General features: G+C 44.4%; 1 protein-coding gene across 1 annotated transcript; it reads left to right on the top strand.

Annotated features, from left to right (window-relative positions):
* Positions 1-5,668: 5,668 nt before the first annotated feature.
* On the top strand, positions 5,669-10,898 carry LOC112238403 (paired mesoderm homeobox protein 2A). Its single transcript, XM_024406986.2, has 3 exons — positions 5,669-6,598; positions 8,238-8,425; positions 8,721-10,898. The coding sequence occupies exons 1-3, from the start codon at positions 6,376-6,378 to the stop codon at positions 9,204-9,206; spliced, it is 897 nt and encodes a 298-aa protein (XP_024262754.1). The 5' UTR covers positions 5,669-6,375; the 3' UTR covers positions 9,207-10,898.
* Positions 10,899-15,578: the final 4,680 nt, after the last annotated feature.

Here is a 15,578-nt window from a genome sequence, read left to right as displayed (position 1 = left end):
CTTACGACTAGTTTTCATTTAAATTCCATGTGTTCAGATCCTAAACACTTACGACTAGTTTCCATTTAAATTCCATGTGTTCAGATCCTAAACACTTGGTTTTACAGTCTGATGCATTGCTTTACATCATTTGTCCCTCTGAGTAAAGGCTGCATCACATCCAGGTCGTGATTGGGAGTCCCATAGGGAGGTGCACAATTGGCCCAGCGTCGTCCGGGTTTGGCCCAGGTAGGCCTTCATTGTAAATAATTATTTGTTCTTAACTGACTTGCCTCGTTAAGTAAAGGTTCAATTAAAATAATAATAATAATCATAAATTAAAGGCATGTTAGCTGCCAAGTGGGTGCGCTCCTGCTTCAACATGAATGAGTATGAGCCTTTAGCCTAAATTTTAAAGACTAAAGTTTTCATTACTGAATTTGAATTAATCCAATCTCCTTATTGTGTATATAGCCTATGAAAGGACATTTCTGTCAGTAAATTGATGACTCCAAATTGACAGATGGCAATGGACAAAAAGTCCATAGGTCCTGCATAGGCCTAAATCATTAGGCTATACAGTATATATAGTTTAGGCTACAGCTGATGTCTGCTTTTAAACTAACTAAAAAGTTCCATTATTGGTGACATTGCTGAACTGCTCCTCGCAACAGTAGTCAGGGTCCTGTGGGCCGTCTATTGTGTGGTGGTCCAGTCTCTCGGGTTCAAAGGTGAGTTTGCTGTTAAAGTTAAAACTGTTTCCAAAGTTAAATGCCCCTCGCTTGTTTTCCATTGCGGCGCAAAAGAACAGCGACCTTCACTCGAGAGTTTAAACGTTAAAACTGAATCCCTTCAAAGAGCCAAAGCGGCCTTGCGGCGTGTTTGTCTCAGGACCCGTTAATCCGGGCTAATACCCTCGAGCAGGGGGCCTGAGTGGGCGCACGAGGTTTAAATTTGGACTTTTAAATTCATGGGCGATTTAACGGAAACTGTAACGGTGGCCTTTCGCATTCATGACGTCTGAGTCAACAGAGGCGGCAACAATAGCCACAAGAGGTTCTTCACGACCCTGGAGTGACAGGGAGAGGGATCAGAGTCAGGGAATATTCTAATGCTTTCCCCAAATTGCCACATTCCTACTCCCAAATGTGTTTTAACTTCTCATAGGCCTAGATTCCCTGCTGAAGCACATGGGTCTTGTAGGCTAGATAATTCATATTTGGTCGTCCCATGTAAACTAATAAATCTGTATTTTTGACTCGCAATCAAAAATGTCTTATTTGAACGAAAATGGGGCATGTCTCCTACAGGCTAATTTAACTCCCGTTAGTTTTGGTTTCGCTTTCCCCTTCCCTCTGATGGTAATCGTTTCCGATGGTCCTCCGATTAGAGCGGGGGTTGTCTCCTGGCGGGTACGGTGGACGGGGCGGTAAGACCGATAGCCGGTGAATGCAGATTGGGCTAATGAAGCGGGTGGGTGAGAGGGTAGAGGGAAGATTGATGAGACTGGGGGATACTGGTGCCGCTGTGATGGATAGATGGGGAGAAGGGAGATGGATGGAGAGATGGAGAGAGGGGAGACTGAGGGGAGAATTAGGGATCAGTAAAGGATGGGATGGATATGGACCGGGTTCAGAGAAAGGCCGTGCGGGGGGCCGAGACGGTATCTGTCCCGGGGCATGCGGTGGTGGTATGGAACGCGCAGGGGTGTCAATCAAAAGAGAGTCTAACCGATCCATCACAAGAGCAGAATCCTGATCAGTCCCAAAGAGGGTGATTAGAACCTCGTGATAAAGCTGTAATGTCTTCTGTCTGGTCTATCATGGAGTCATGGTAGCCTAACCAATATGGCTATTTTCAGTTCTGTTGTTGAAGCCATACTTATTACAGACGATAGGCCCTAATTAATTATTTCGATAGCTATTTGATATAGACCTAGACATTTCCTTTTTTTCATTAATTACCAGGCAAATTAACGGCCAAATAGCCAATTGGTAAATTTGTAATTTAGTGTCATCAACTCACAAATAATAGAATACCTATCTAATATATTATGAATATAATATATTATGAATATAATATATTAGAATAGAGTATTGTTCATTGTGTGATTGTTGTATTTATTTGGCTTCACTCTTATATGGACACCATTAAAATGATAAATAATCAAGAGCATTTTACTTCAATATCAGGAATTTCAGGTTATACAGAAAGATCATGTGCATGGCTGTTGTCAAGGGATTTGGTGCTGAAACGCTGAGGCTACCAAACCCATTTTCAGCACAATGGAAAAACACAAGCAGAAGAACTAAGCCTGCTCCAATTAACTACAAGGTCAATAATTAATATTTTTATTGCAGAGTTGGTATCGAATGTAAGCCATTGTAAGTATTATAAGTATTATAAGTATAACCCACTGATGCATTGCACATATCCCATATTCCAAGACAATTGTTGAAGGAAAATTTGTTGGCTACTTTTAGTCAGTGCATGTAGTCTAGCCTATACATGCAATTATAGTTATATTTATATTACCTCTGTTTGAATTGAAGTGTATAGGCCTACATCTGTCAGGATACCGTTTGGTGTAGGCTATTTAGAGCTGTCTATAATGGTCATTTATAATGATTATATGATTGTTGAAGGATAGATCTATAAGTTATGAAGAATGGGCTGTAAATGAACCTGTAAAATTGTCTGTTTTATCAAATTGAATGAAGTAGGCTATACTCTTAGAAAAAAAAGGGTTCTATGCTTGCTTCATATATGGCACCCTTAAAGTGTAGGGTTCTTTGATCAGAACCAAGGGGTTAAATTTCATTGAACCAAAATTGGTTCCATATAGAACCCTTGGCTTTAATATAGGGTTTTTTATGGAACCAATTTCGGTTCTATATAGAACCTTTAGGGGTGCCATATATGAAGCAAGTAGAGAACCCTTTTTGTCACTATCCATAACCTTTTTTTCCTAGGAGTGTTGCCAATAAATGTAAATAAGTTTAAAACCATCATTTTGATTTCATGGACTGCAATCCTTGCATCCATCGCATGAATAGGAGAGGTTATTAGACCAGCTCCATCCAAGTCTAGCGCAATCAGGAGGCCTGAGGGGGACGCAGTTGAGATCCGAACGGCCAGTGGTCTGTCACATTCACCTGCTTTATTTTAACCTTCATTTAGAGCATTTTATTGAGCCAGACACGGTGCTGAAACGGCCCATGAAACAGTAGGTAGAACACTATAGTGTGGACGGGCGGCTGCCATGCACTTGTTGTTGTAAAAACTCAGATGAAAGTGTGTGTCGCTTTAACACGTTTTGTATTTATGTATAGGCCTATTTCCTTTCCTCTGTGAAGGCATTAGGCCTGTAACGTGAGTGCATCGTATACATTTTGGGGATAGAGCTAGTGCGTGCATATGATTTACAAGGTGATGGATGAGGGACGGTAGCACGATGGGGTACCGTCCGCGCACCAGCCATTCAATCCCGAATTACCTAAATGCACCGTGACGCCCCGCTCGAGGCGGCCCGTGTCTAACCGGGTTAGAGTCAGAGCATGCGACAGTTCTATGACTAGTGGTGCCAGGTCGGTGGTGGAAAAGAGGAGAGGGGGGGGGGGTGGGGGCAAGTACATGGGCCCCGGTTATGATTCTGGGTCCGGCTCGCCCCAAGGGCTGCAAAACCCTTTGTTGAGCTCGTGGAATAGGAGAGCAAATCGAATCATTGGAACCTGGGCACCCAAAATACCTGCAAAATGACAGACACATAGAATACAGATCAAACCGAAATTATGCTTCAGAAAATATCACAATCACACACCAGTTAGGCATATGTGGAAATATGTATCGGACATTTTGTTTAGATAATTCATTTATATAGTTGATTAACTGGAGTAAACTGATTAAGCTGAAACAGCACGAGGTGGCATACAGTGTTGAAACAACAACTTGTTAAATTACATTGAAGTTGACAATATTTGTTTAATGGAAAGCTAGTGGTCGCCTTTAGAGCAGCTTAACGTAACAACACCAGTATTGAGAGGATATGGACATATGTTGAAGGTAAAGTGAGTAAGCTATTAGTCTATAGGTATACAATTGATTGAAATGTAGGCATATTTGTATTTTTTTATTTATGAGCCTGTAGGTTTACAATAACCACCCGAGCAAGAAATCAAAACACAGCAACAAAACCAGTCCCATGTACAACACAAAACAAGTCACCGTGTGCCCATAGGACTTTAGGTCTATCGACATGCATAATATACATATTCATGGAGACAACGGTGAGATGAAACATACAAGAGATTAAACATGAGTTCACGAGTCCATGAAAATGACCATGATTAAAGGAGAATGGAAATACTAGGATCTAGAACTCCAGCTAACTGTAGCTGTAAATCGCCATATTGGATTCACTTCCTAAAGTGTTTCCATTCCCCTTTAAGCTTTGAAAAGCAGAGACAGAAACGAAAATGAACTGATAACTATTGTGACTCCATGTTATTATTATAATATAGCCAGATATTTATTGTATTGTATATTATTTTATAGGCCTACAAGATTGCGTTGTTGTTGTTTTATAATTAAGCATTAAGGCCCAAGGGCTTGTGGTATTTGTCCATTATACCACGGCTAAGGGCTGTTCTTATGCAGAACGCAGACACAGCCCTTAGCCGTGGTATATTGACCATATATCACAAACCCCCGAGGTGCCTTATTGCTACTGGTTACCAATATAATTAGAGCAGTTAAAATAAATGTTTTGTCATACCCGTGGAATACGGTCTGATATACCACGGCTTTCAGCCAATCAGCATTAAAACCACACAGTTTATAATGTATAATTGATATCGTTTATAAATATGAACGATCATTCTCTCCCGGTGCTCCCCGTCCTTCTAACGCAAGACAACTCCCTGCATGGGAACGGGGCTTGACCGCGCGCCCTGGCTGGTTCCACCGTGTGCCATGCGTTCAGACAACATACATTTTATAGAAATGTACCGACGTTATTGATGTTGTTGGAGACTTATTGTGCGCGGAGAAACCCCAGTCCTGACACAACAAGATGCGATTCAATGGGATGTAAACATGGCAGGGCGGTGTGTTGTAATGGCATTAGACAGGCCACTGGTCAATCGGTGATAATACGAGAAGAGCCCTCTGTGTCTATCGAGAGCCGCTCTTTTACATATAAAACCGTATTATATTATTACACACACACAAACACACACACACACAGGGCCAGTGGCCACACACCCATAATCAATTTCGCACGCGTGTAAAACGGTTAATTTAGCAACACAAGCTCCAAGGGTTTGTATGATATATATATATAGGCTATTTTCCTCTAACGAAAAACCTCTTAATTTCACAAACTGTTGAATTACAGACCTAGAGATAGCAGAGAGGATAATCGAGGTTATGTATGCATCTGATAATTAATGTATTTAATAAAGTTTAATCGATTTAGTGCTCACTTCCATTTCAGCCCGGATTGTGAGGAGACGCTGACATTGTGCTATAACCACCGTTGGCATTATACGCTTATGACCCAAGAGGCGCGTGCCAGTGTGTTTCATATCACGTTGGATGCCACTGAACAATAACTTTAAACCAATTTATGGGGAGTCAATGCGTTTATGAAATCTTTCCATGGGAGCCACAGATTGAAACGCGTTTAGTTTGGTTCTATAGTCAGACACTCTGAGGTGACACACAAGCCCCATACACAGGCTATCACTCTTACACTGAGAGAAAGGCGACATCTCCAACAACATCAAATAAAATATTTAATTCCAGAAATCAGAATCATATCAGGAGTTTTTCTTGCATAAAGACGTCTGGCTGAGGGGGTTAACTTCGCGCGCATTAGTAATGCATGAGTAGTGGGAGGGGGCTGGCCGTGCGCGATGCCCCCCAATAGACTCTCGAGACATTGTCATGGAAAGAGACCACCGCCTCGCTATTGTCTCGCGGACTGCCAAGTTTATTATAAACACTGCGCGAGCTGGCCGGTGCGCTGTCATACGGAGCGCAAAGCGAGGTGGTCAGGCAGGGATCGAGAGAGAAGCTGATGTGGATGGAAGAGGAAGCTACTGATACTGAGAGAGAAAAGAAAGAAAGAGATTTCAGGAATATTGCTGTCAAGGAAGAGAGAACCACATGAAGAAATAAATATATAGTCAAAGAACACCCTGCTTTGACTGAAAACAAGAAAACCAAATTGGAGAGGGGCTGCTAACTCGGGGATCTTAACCTGGTCCTTGGAGAAATTAGAAAAACTGAACTCATTCTGTGGTGTTTTTCCAGCTTCAACGTTTTAATTCCTCTCGAATCCTGAGAAGTACATTTCATCAAGCGCTCTCACAGAGTTGTCGTTCTCGCGTCTCCATGTATAAAATGGATTACTCCTACCTGAACTCATATGACTCGTGCATGGCGGCCATGGAGGCATCGGCCTACGCGGACTTCAGCTCCTGCAGCCAGGCCAGCTCGTTCCAGTACAACCCGATCCGGACCGGGTTCGGTGCCAACCCGGGCTGCGCGCCCCTCAGCACCGCGAACTGCACACTGGGGTCCCTGCGCGAGCACCAGCCCACACCCTATTCCACAGGTAAGAGCGCGCAGAGGGCATGGGCGGGAAATCAGGCATGCAGATGAAACACTACAGCGGGGCACTACAGTGTTTCATCTCCAGCTGCAAATGTCTGGGGATGTTGACTATACTTAAAGCGTCGGGTTGTTATTTGAAATACGTGCGTAAAATGTATTTTTTAAGCCAACTAGGCTAATCGAAGAAGGTAAGACATTTGATTTGATTACTGAAAACCCAATCAATCGAAATGATAAATATTCTGTTTTATATTCTCATACCTCTTAATTTTGAGGGTCGCTCAAATCTAACCTCTCGTTTTATGTTCGTTGGCATGGGGTAATTCAATCAAGTGTAAAATTCGTTAGAGGACAAATATATCTGTATTATCAACTAATCAAATTTGTAATTTGTTTATTCAATTAAATGTATTTTATCCATAATTGTATATTTGTATATTTCATTATGTTGTCATGATTCGACTGCGCAATTCAAATGTTTGTTTTTTGCTACATTGCCATACATTTCCATTTTTATGATTTATGTCATTATGGTTGAACATGCAAATATATTGATTTATTAAACATTTTGCAGGATGAAATCTCTTGAGATGCACCATCTCGTTTTCAAGTGTCCAAAAAACCCAAACCGAAACAAACAAACAATAGCCTACTTAGTAGCAATAATAATATGTCAACTACTGTCTTATAATAACAATTCAATAATTATAATAAACCAAAACGTAAATTAACAGCATAAAAAGTTGTTTTGCAACTACTCATAGTCCTACAACTAATAAAAACGTCCTTTTTGTCAACAAATGGTTGAATAGTGCAGGCTATGCCACTTTATTCGAAAAGCGTACACCTGCTGCTGCTCCTAAAACGTGATTATTTCACAGCTTATATCCAGACCAAGCGAATTACCACACACTTTTTGGATGAGCTAATTTTTTTTTTTTAATTGCTTTAATTGCAGCTCCAATGAAGGCACACTGCGTTATGCGCTCTCTCTCGCTCTCTCTCTGGGAAAAAACAATGATTTATTCCAGAATATCTGTCTCTAATGAAAAGCATTCAACTATTGATTTGAATACTTTTCAAATCAATGTGAATGAAACTGGTTGGTGGTAAGTCTATCACAGCATGTTATGTGAAGCCCTTGTTGATAGCCTATCACATTCTGTTATTCCATGTTTAGTTTAGGCAAATTTGATCAAATTACAAATGATTTAGGTTAGTTCATGGTATAATTACAACTCGGTAATTGCATAAATATAATCAGATATTTTTTTACTTTTAGACTATTTCCCTATCATTGCCATAGACTAAAGCAAAAGAGAAAGATCAATAAAACGAATTCAGAATAATAAATTATATCAATATGGGAACCACGATATTCACCTATCCTACTTGTAGGTTAAATACCCTTAGTTGGATTGATCAAGTACATTAAAAACGTTTCTTCTCCAGGGGAAAAAAATCGTCAAGCTATAGCCTATAACCTACCAGATCAGACAAAATCAACTCCATAACATAGTCTATCGAAAAACGCCTAAAATAAAACAGAGTTTAAGATTTACCACATATCCATTTTGTTCTGATACCATACTTAATTCAAATAACGAATTGGTTTTTATTGTGATTGGTTGACTCCGCAGTTCCATATAAGTTCTTCTCGGACCCTTCTGGTTTGAACGAGAAGCGGAAACAGCGGCGCATAAGGACCACCTTCACGAGCTCACAGCTGAAGGAGCTGGAGCGCGTGTTCGCAGAGACCCACTATCCCGACATCTACACGCGCGAGGAGCTTGCACTCAAGATCGACCTTACTGAGGCGCGGGTACAGGTGAGTCCAGTGGTCTGATGAAAAACACGAATTCACAATAGAATGAATTCACAATAGATTTTTTTTTAGATCATAAATGTATGGGTCTACACCATCATGTATTTTTCTTAGAGATGCAACCAATTACTGTCAAAAGTATTGCAATCTACCAAATTGTAATCTATGCATCCTTCATGTGAGTTTTATTCTAGAGAAAGTATGTATTTTTATGTGTAGTTCTTTTTTTTGCCGTTTTCCTCTGGTTGTATGTTTATAATTTTCAATGAGACTAAACTATATCGTCTGTCTGCATCAGGTGTGGTTCCAGAACCGGCGGGCTAAGTTCCGTAAGGTGGAGCGTGCGGCCAACTCTAAATCTGGTAACGGGACCGGGGGCCCAGGAGGGAACAATGGCTGTACCGGGGGTAAAAAGGGCGAGCCCAGATCTTCCTCGGATGACGACGAATCAAAAGAGTCCACCTGCAGTCCCACCCCTGACAGCACCGCCTCGCTGCCCGGCTCAGCCAATGGGAACATGGGTAGCCCCGCCAGCCTCAGCCCCAGCCCCGCCCCTGCTAACAGTGGCTACGCTAACACCTCCAGCTCCCCCGTTCTGCAGGGGCTCAAACCCCCTGGCTGGCCCAGCCTAGGCCCCGCCCACCCAGGAATGGCCCAACCCGCAGCCCAGGCTCCAGAGCTGCTGAAGGCGTGGCAGCCGGCAGACAGTATGACAGGGCCTTTCGCTGGCGTGCTCTCCTCCTTCCACCGGAAACCCAATGCTCTCAAGACTAACCTGTACTAGAAACAAGGAGCAGAGATCTCTAGTATAATTACTGTATATCTATACAGACTGACCTGTACTAGAGACAAGGAGCAGAGATCTCTAGTATAATTACTGTATATCTATACAGACTGACCTGTACTAGAGACAAGGAGCAGAGATCTCTAGTATAATTACTGTATATCTATACAGACTGACCTGTACTAGAGACAAGGAGCAGAGATCTCTAGTATAATTACTGTATATCTATACAGACTGACCTGTACTAGAAACAAGGAGCAGAGATCTCTAGTATAATTACTGTATATCCATACAGACTAACCTGTACTAGAGACAAGGAGCAGAGATCTCTAGTATAATTACTGTATATCTATACAGACTGACCTGTACTAGAGACAAGGAGCAGAGATCTCTAGTATAATTACTGTATATCTATACCGACTGACCTGTACTAGAGACAAGGAGCAGAGATCTCTAGTATAATTACTGTATATCTATACAGACTGACCTGTACTAGAGACAAGGAGCAGAGATCTCTAGTATAATTACTGTATATCTATACAGACTAACCTGTACTAGAGACAAGGAGCAGAGATCTCTAGTATAATTACTGTATATCTATACAGACTAACCTGTACTAGAGACAAGGAGCAGAGATCTCTAGTATAATTACTGTATATCTATACAGACTGACCTGTACTAGAGACAAGGAGCAGAGATCTCTAGTATAATTACTGTATATCTATATTGTCCTTCCCCCTCTATCTACTGCCCCCCGGAGCGGGACTACCCCCTTTCATTTATTACCACCCGAACACTCCATGTGGCAGTTGTAGTTTGTGAATGTGTGAGTGTTTGTGTTGAAGTGTGTGTAACATGCATCTCGTACGGGGAGTGTGTGTGTGTGTGTTTATGTATGTGTGTGTATGTGTGTGTGTCAGTTGTTCTGTATGTTCTCACTCCAACAAAGCTACACATACTTCCCAACACACACACTATACACAGTACGAAAGGCCTTAGCAGACATTGTGGTGCACTTAGTAACAGTAGCTCCTAGCCCCTGTACCCCCTGATTAGTATGTGAACATGGCAGGGTGAAGGTAAACAGTCAGTCTCCCTGGGGAGACTCAGGGGACAAAACCCAAACTGTTACCAGCAAGCACAACTTCCTTTATATCCCTGGCAGAGAGAGGGGACCCCCAAATCCCTCTGTACTGGAGAGGGGACCCACAAATCCAATTATCCCCCTGAAGGCCAGACCAGACCCCCACTCACATCCTCACTACACCCCACGCCAATGTACCCCGACACAACTCCTACTGTCAGACAACCCCCCCCCGCCACCCCGGTCCCCGTTTCCCTGGACGACCAGCTCAAACATCTCACATATACGTATTCCTTTACCCTTCACATAGCGACGCTCCCTCCCTGACTGACTGGCTGGCTGGCTGGCTGGCTGGCTGGCTGACTGACTGGCTGGCTGGCTGACTGGGGGAAGGTGGGGGCAGAGGTTTAAGATGTTTTGGGATTCAGGTCAGCATTGTTGTATTTCCTCTGACCTGAGCTTGAACACTAGTGAACCAGTGGTTGACCTTTATTATTGCATAAAACACGTCACTCTAATGGTCTGTGACACTACTCCCCGTGTCCCTCTCTCTCCCTCTCTCTCCCTGTCTCCCTCTCTCCCCCCTCTCCCTCTCCCTCTCTCCCCCCGTCTCCCTCTCTCTCGCTCTCCCCGTCTCCCTCTCTCTCCCCCGTCTCCCTCTCTCTCCCCGTCTCCCTCTCTCCCCGTCTCCCTCTCTCTCCCCGTCTCCCTCTCTCCCCGTCTCCCTCTCTCCCCGTCTCCCTCTCTCTCCCCGTCTCCCTCTCTCTCCCCGTCTCCCTCTCTCCCCCCCTCTCCCTCTCTCCCCCCCGTCTCCCTCTCTCCCCGTCTCCCTCTCTCCCCATCTCCCTCTCTCCCCGTCTCCCTCTCTCTCCCTGTCTCCCTCTCTCTCCCTCTCTCTCCCCATCTCCCTCTCTCCCTCTCCCAGTCTCCCTCTCTCTCCCTCTCTCTCCCTCCCCCTCTCTCCCTCTCCCTCTCTCTCCCCTCCCCTCTCCCTCTCTCTCTCTCTCCCTCTCCCCGTCTCCCTCTCTCTCCCTCTCCCCCTCTCTCTCTCCCTCTCTCTCCCTCCTCTCTCCCTCTCTCCCCTCTCCCCGTCTCCCTCCCTCTCCCCGTCTCCCTCTCTCTCCCCGTCTCCCTCTCTCTCCCTCTCCCCGTCTCCCTCTCTCTCCCCGTCTCCCTCCCTCTCCCCGTCTCCCTCTCTCTCCCTCTCCCCGTCTCCCTCTCTCTCCCTCTCCCCCTCTCTCCGTCTCCCTCTCTATGTTACTAAAGAGACGGCACTCAAGACAGCTATACTGGAGAACAGTTATTTATTGATGAGAAAAATAATGGAATAACAATAAACACGTTTTCGTGACCAAAAGCAGTGTCTTTTGAAATAGACAGATATCAAAATGTTGTAATTGAACATGATTTGTAAATAATAATATAAATATGAGTGTTTTTTCCACATTGCTTTGAGGTGTTGTTCATTACAGAGCATGTCTCAGCTCACTGCCCATCCTGTCTACATAAGGGCAAAGGGAAGGCTTATAGCAACTGTGTGAAGGGTTATAGAGGTTGTGTGAAGGGTTATAGCACTACTGTAATATTCTGTCAAATAAATCTAAAAGCATTGCTCAAACTAACGAGATGTGGTTTTGTGTGTCCTTGGCTCTGAGATGCTAAGGGATCATATCACTCTTTCCTGCACTCATATTTCTTCCTCTTCTTTTCAAATAATCTCTCCCTTGGTCTTACTCTCTCTCACACACAGAAAAGGGAGTCACAGTGGCCAGCTATTCTCAGCACCAATGAGGGAAAGTGTAAAATATAGCCTATCCCAGTGTCAAAACCGAAGCTTCAGAAGTCAGTGATGGTGAAACCAGTCCTCATACTCAGCTGGAGGAGAGACAGAACAAGATGTCATCACCATTGACAAGTCATTATTACATCACCATTGACAAGTCATTATTACATCACTATTGACAAGTCATTATTACATCACCATTGACAAGTCATTATTACATCACCATTGAGAACTTCAGTTAGTTTAGTCCTGTTTTAATAACATGCTGTATGATAGTGTATGATGTGTGTTATGGTAAACAATAAAGGCCATTTCTACTTCCTGTCTATTTGAATCATATTATTCTTCCTTGTCCTCTTGTAGGGTTTTCCCTCAGAAACACATAAAACCTTCAAATGTAGTCAGTTATACTGCCAAGAGAAAAACAGCATTGACGGGTTAAATATTAGCTTAACAAGAAATCAATGGTTACACGGTTACATCCAGAAAAAGACTGGAGCTCGAAACACTGACAATCTTTTCAGATTGTATAGAGTATAGGAGAAAGCACTGTAGGATAATGCCCTAGGGAATGGGTATAGGAGAAAGCACTGTAGGATAATGTGCAAGGAAATGAGTATAGGAGAAAGCACTGTAGGATAATGCGCTAGGGAATGGGTATAGGAGAAAGCACTGTAGGATAATGCGCTAGGGAATGGGTATAGGAGAAAGCACTGTAGGATAATGGCCTAGGGAATGGGTATAGGAGAAAGTACTGTAGGATAAGGCGTTAGGGAATGGGTAGGGGAGAAAGCACTGTAGGATAATGTGCTAGGGATTGGGAAGGGGAGAAAGCACTGTAGGATAATGCGCTAGGGAATGGGAAGGGGAGAAAGCACTGTAGGATAATGCGCTAGGGAATGGGAAGGGATATAGGAGAAAGCACTGTAGGATAATGCGCAAGGGAATGGGAAGGGGAGAAAGCACTGTAGGATAAGGCGCTAGGGAATGGGAAGGAATATAGGAGAAAGTACTGTAGGATAAGGCGCTAGGGAATGGGAAGGGATATAGGAGAAAGCACTGTAAAATAATGCCCTAGGGAATGGGAAGGGGAGAAAGCAATGTAGGAAAAGGCGCTAGGGAATGGGAAGGGATATAGGAGAACGCACTGTAAAATAATGCCCTAGGGAATGGGAAGGGGAGAAAGCACTATAGGATAAGGCGCTAGGGAATGGGAAGGGGAGAAAGCACTGTAGGATAAGGCGCTAGGGAATGGGAAGGGATATAGGAGAAAGCACTGTAAAATAATGCCCTAGGGAATGGGAAGGGGAGAAACCACTGTAGGATAAGGCGCTAGGGAATGGGAAGGGATATAGGAGAAAGCACTGTAAAATAATGCCCTAGGGAATGGGAAGGGGAGAAAGCACTGTAGGATAAGGCGCTAGGGAATGGGAAGGGATATAGGAGAACGCACTGTAAAATAATGCCCTAGGGAATGGGAAGGGGAGAAAACACTGTAGGATAAGGCGCTAGGGAATGGGTAGGGGAGAAAGTACTGTAGGATAAGGCGCTAGGGAATGGGAAGGGGAGAAAGCACTGTAGGATAAGGCGCTAGGGAATGGGTAGGGGAGAAAGTACTGTAGGATAAGGCGCTAGGGAATGGGTAGGGGAGAAAGTACTGTAGGATAAGGCGCTAGGGAATGGGTAGGGGAGAAAGTACTGTAGGATAAGGCGCTAGGGAATGGGAAGGGGAGAAAACACTGTAGGATAAGGCGCTAGGGAATGGGAAGGGGTATAGGAGAAAGTACTGTAGGATAAGGCGCTAGGGAATGGGTAGGGGAGAAAGTACTGTAGGATAAGGCGCTAGGGAATGGGAAGGGGAGAAAGCACTGTAGGATAAGGCGCTAGGGAATGGGAAGGGGAGAAAGCACTGTAGGATAAGGCGCTAGGGAATGGGTAGGGGGGAAAGTACTGTAGGATAAGGCGCTAGGGAATGGGTAGGGTTGAAAGCACTGTAAGATAAGGCGCTAGGGAATGGGTAGGGGAGAAAGCACTGTAGGATAATGCGCTATGGAATGGGTATAGGAGAAAGCACTGTAGGATAATGGCCTAGGGAATGGGTATAGGAGAAAGTACTGTAGGATAAGGCGTTAGGGAATGGGTAGGGGAGAAAGCACTGTAGGATAATGTGCTAGGGATTGGGAAGGGGAGAAAGCACTGTAGGATAATGCGCTAGGGAATGGGAAGGGGAGAAAGCACTGTAGGATAATGCGCTAGGGAATGGGAAGGGATATAGGAGAAAGCACTGTAGGATAATGCGCAAGGGAATGGGAAGGGGAGAAAGCACTGTAGGATAAGGCGCTAGGGAATGGGAAGGAATATAGGAGAAAGTACTGTAGGATAAGGCGCTAGGGAATGGGAAGGGATATAGGAGAAAGCACTGTAAAATAATGCCCTAGGGAATGGGAAGGGGAGAAAGCAATGTAGGAAAAGGCGCTAGGGAATGGGAAGGGATATAGGAGAACGCACTGTAAAATAATGCCCTAGGGAATGGGAAGGGGAGAAAGCACTATAGGATAAGGCGCTAGGGAATGGGAAGGGGAGAAAGCACTGTAGGATAAGGCGCTAGGGAATGGGAAGGGATATAGGAGAAAGCACTGTAAAATAATGCCCTAGGGAATGGGAAGGGGAGAAACCACTGTAGGATAAGGCGCTAGGGAATGGGAAGGGATATAGGAGAAAGCACTGTAAAATAATGCCCTAGGGAATGGGAAGGGGAGAAAGCACTGTAGGATAAGGCGCTAGGGAATGGGAAGGGATATAGGAGAACGCACTGTAAAATAATGCCCTAGGGAATGGGAAGGGGAGAAAACACTGTAGGATAAGGCGCTAGGGAATGGGTAGGGGAGAAAGTACTGTAGGATAAGGCGCTAGGGAATGGGAAGGGGAGAAAGCACTGTAGGATAAGGCGCTAGGGAATGGGTAGGGGAGAAAGTACTGTAGGATAAGGCGCTAGGGAATGGGTAGGGGAGAAAGTACTGTAGGATAAGGCGCTAGGGAATGGGTAGGGGAGAAAGTACTGTAGGATAAGGCGCTAGGGAATGGGAAGGGGAGAAAACACTGTAGGATAAGGCGCTAGGGAATGGGAAGGGGTATAGGAGAAAGTACTGTAGGATAAGGCGCTAGGGAATGGGTAGGGGAGAAAGTACTGTAGGATAAGGCGCTAGGGAATGGGAAGGGGAGAAAGCACTGTAGGATAAGGCGCTAGGGAATGGGAAGGGGAGAAAGCACTGTAGGATAAGGCGCTAGGGAATGGGTAGGGGGAAAGTACTGTAGGATAAGGCGCTAGGGAATGGGTAGGGTTGAAAGCACTGTAAGATAAGGCGCTAGGGAATGGGTAGGGAGAAAGCACTGTAGGATAAGGCGCTAGGGAATGGGTAGGGGAGAAAGTACTGTAGGATAAGGCGCTAGGGAATGGTATAGGAGAAAGCACTGTAGGATAAGGCGCTAGGGAATGGGTAGGGGA

This window comes from Oncorhynchus tshawytscha, linkage group LG13 (genome assembly GCF_018296145.1).
Source record: "Oncorhynchus tshawytscha isolate Ot180627B linkage group LG13, Otsh_v2.0, whole genome shotgun sequence".
Classification (NCBI taxonomy): Eukaryota; Metazoa; Chordata; class Actinopteri; order Salmoniformes; family Salmonidae; genus Oncorhynchus; species Oncorhynchus tshawytscha.
This window is presented reverse-complemented; position numbering and strand designations above follow the sequence as displayed.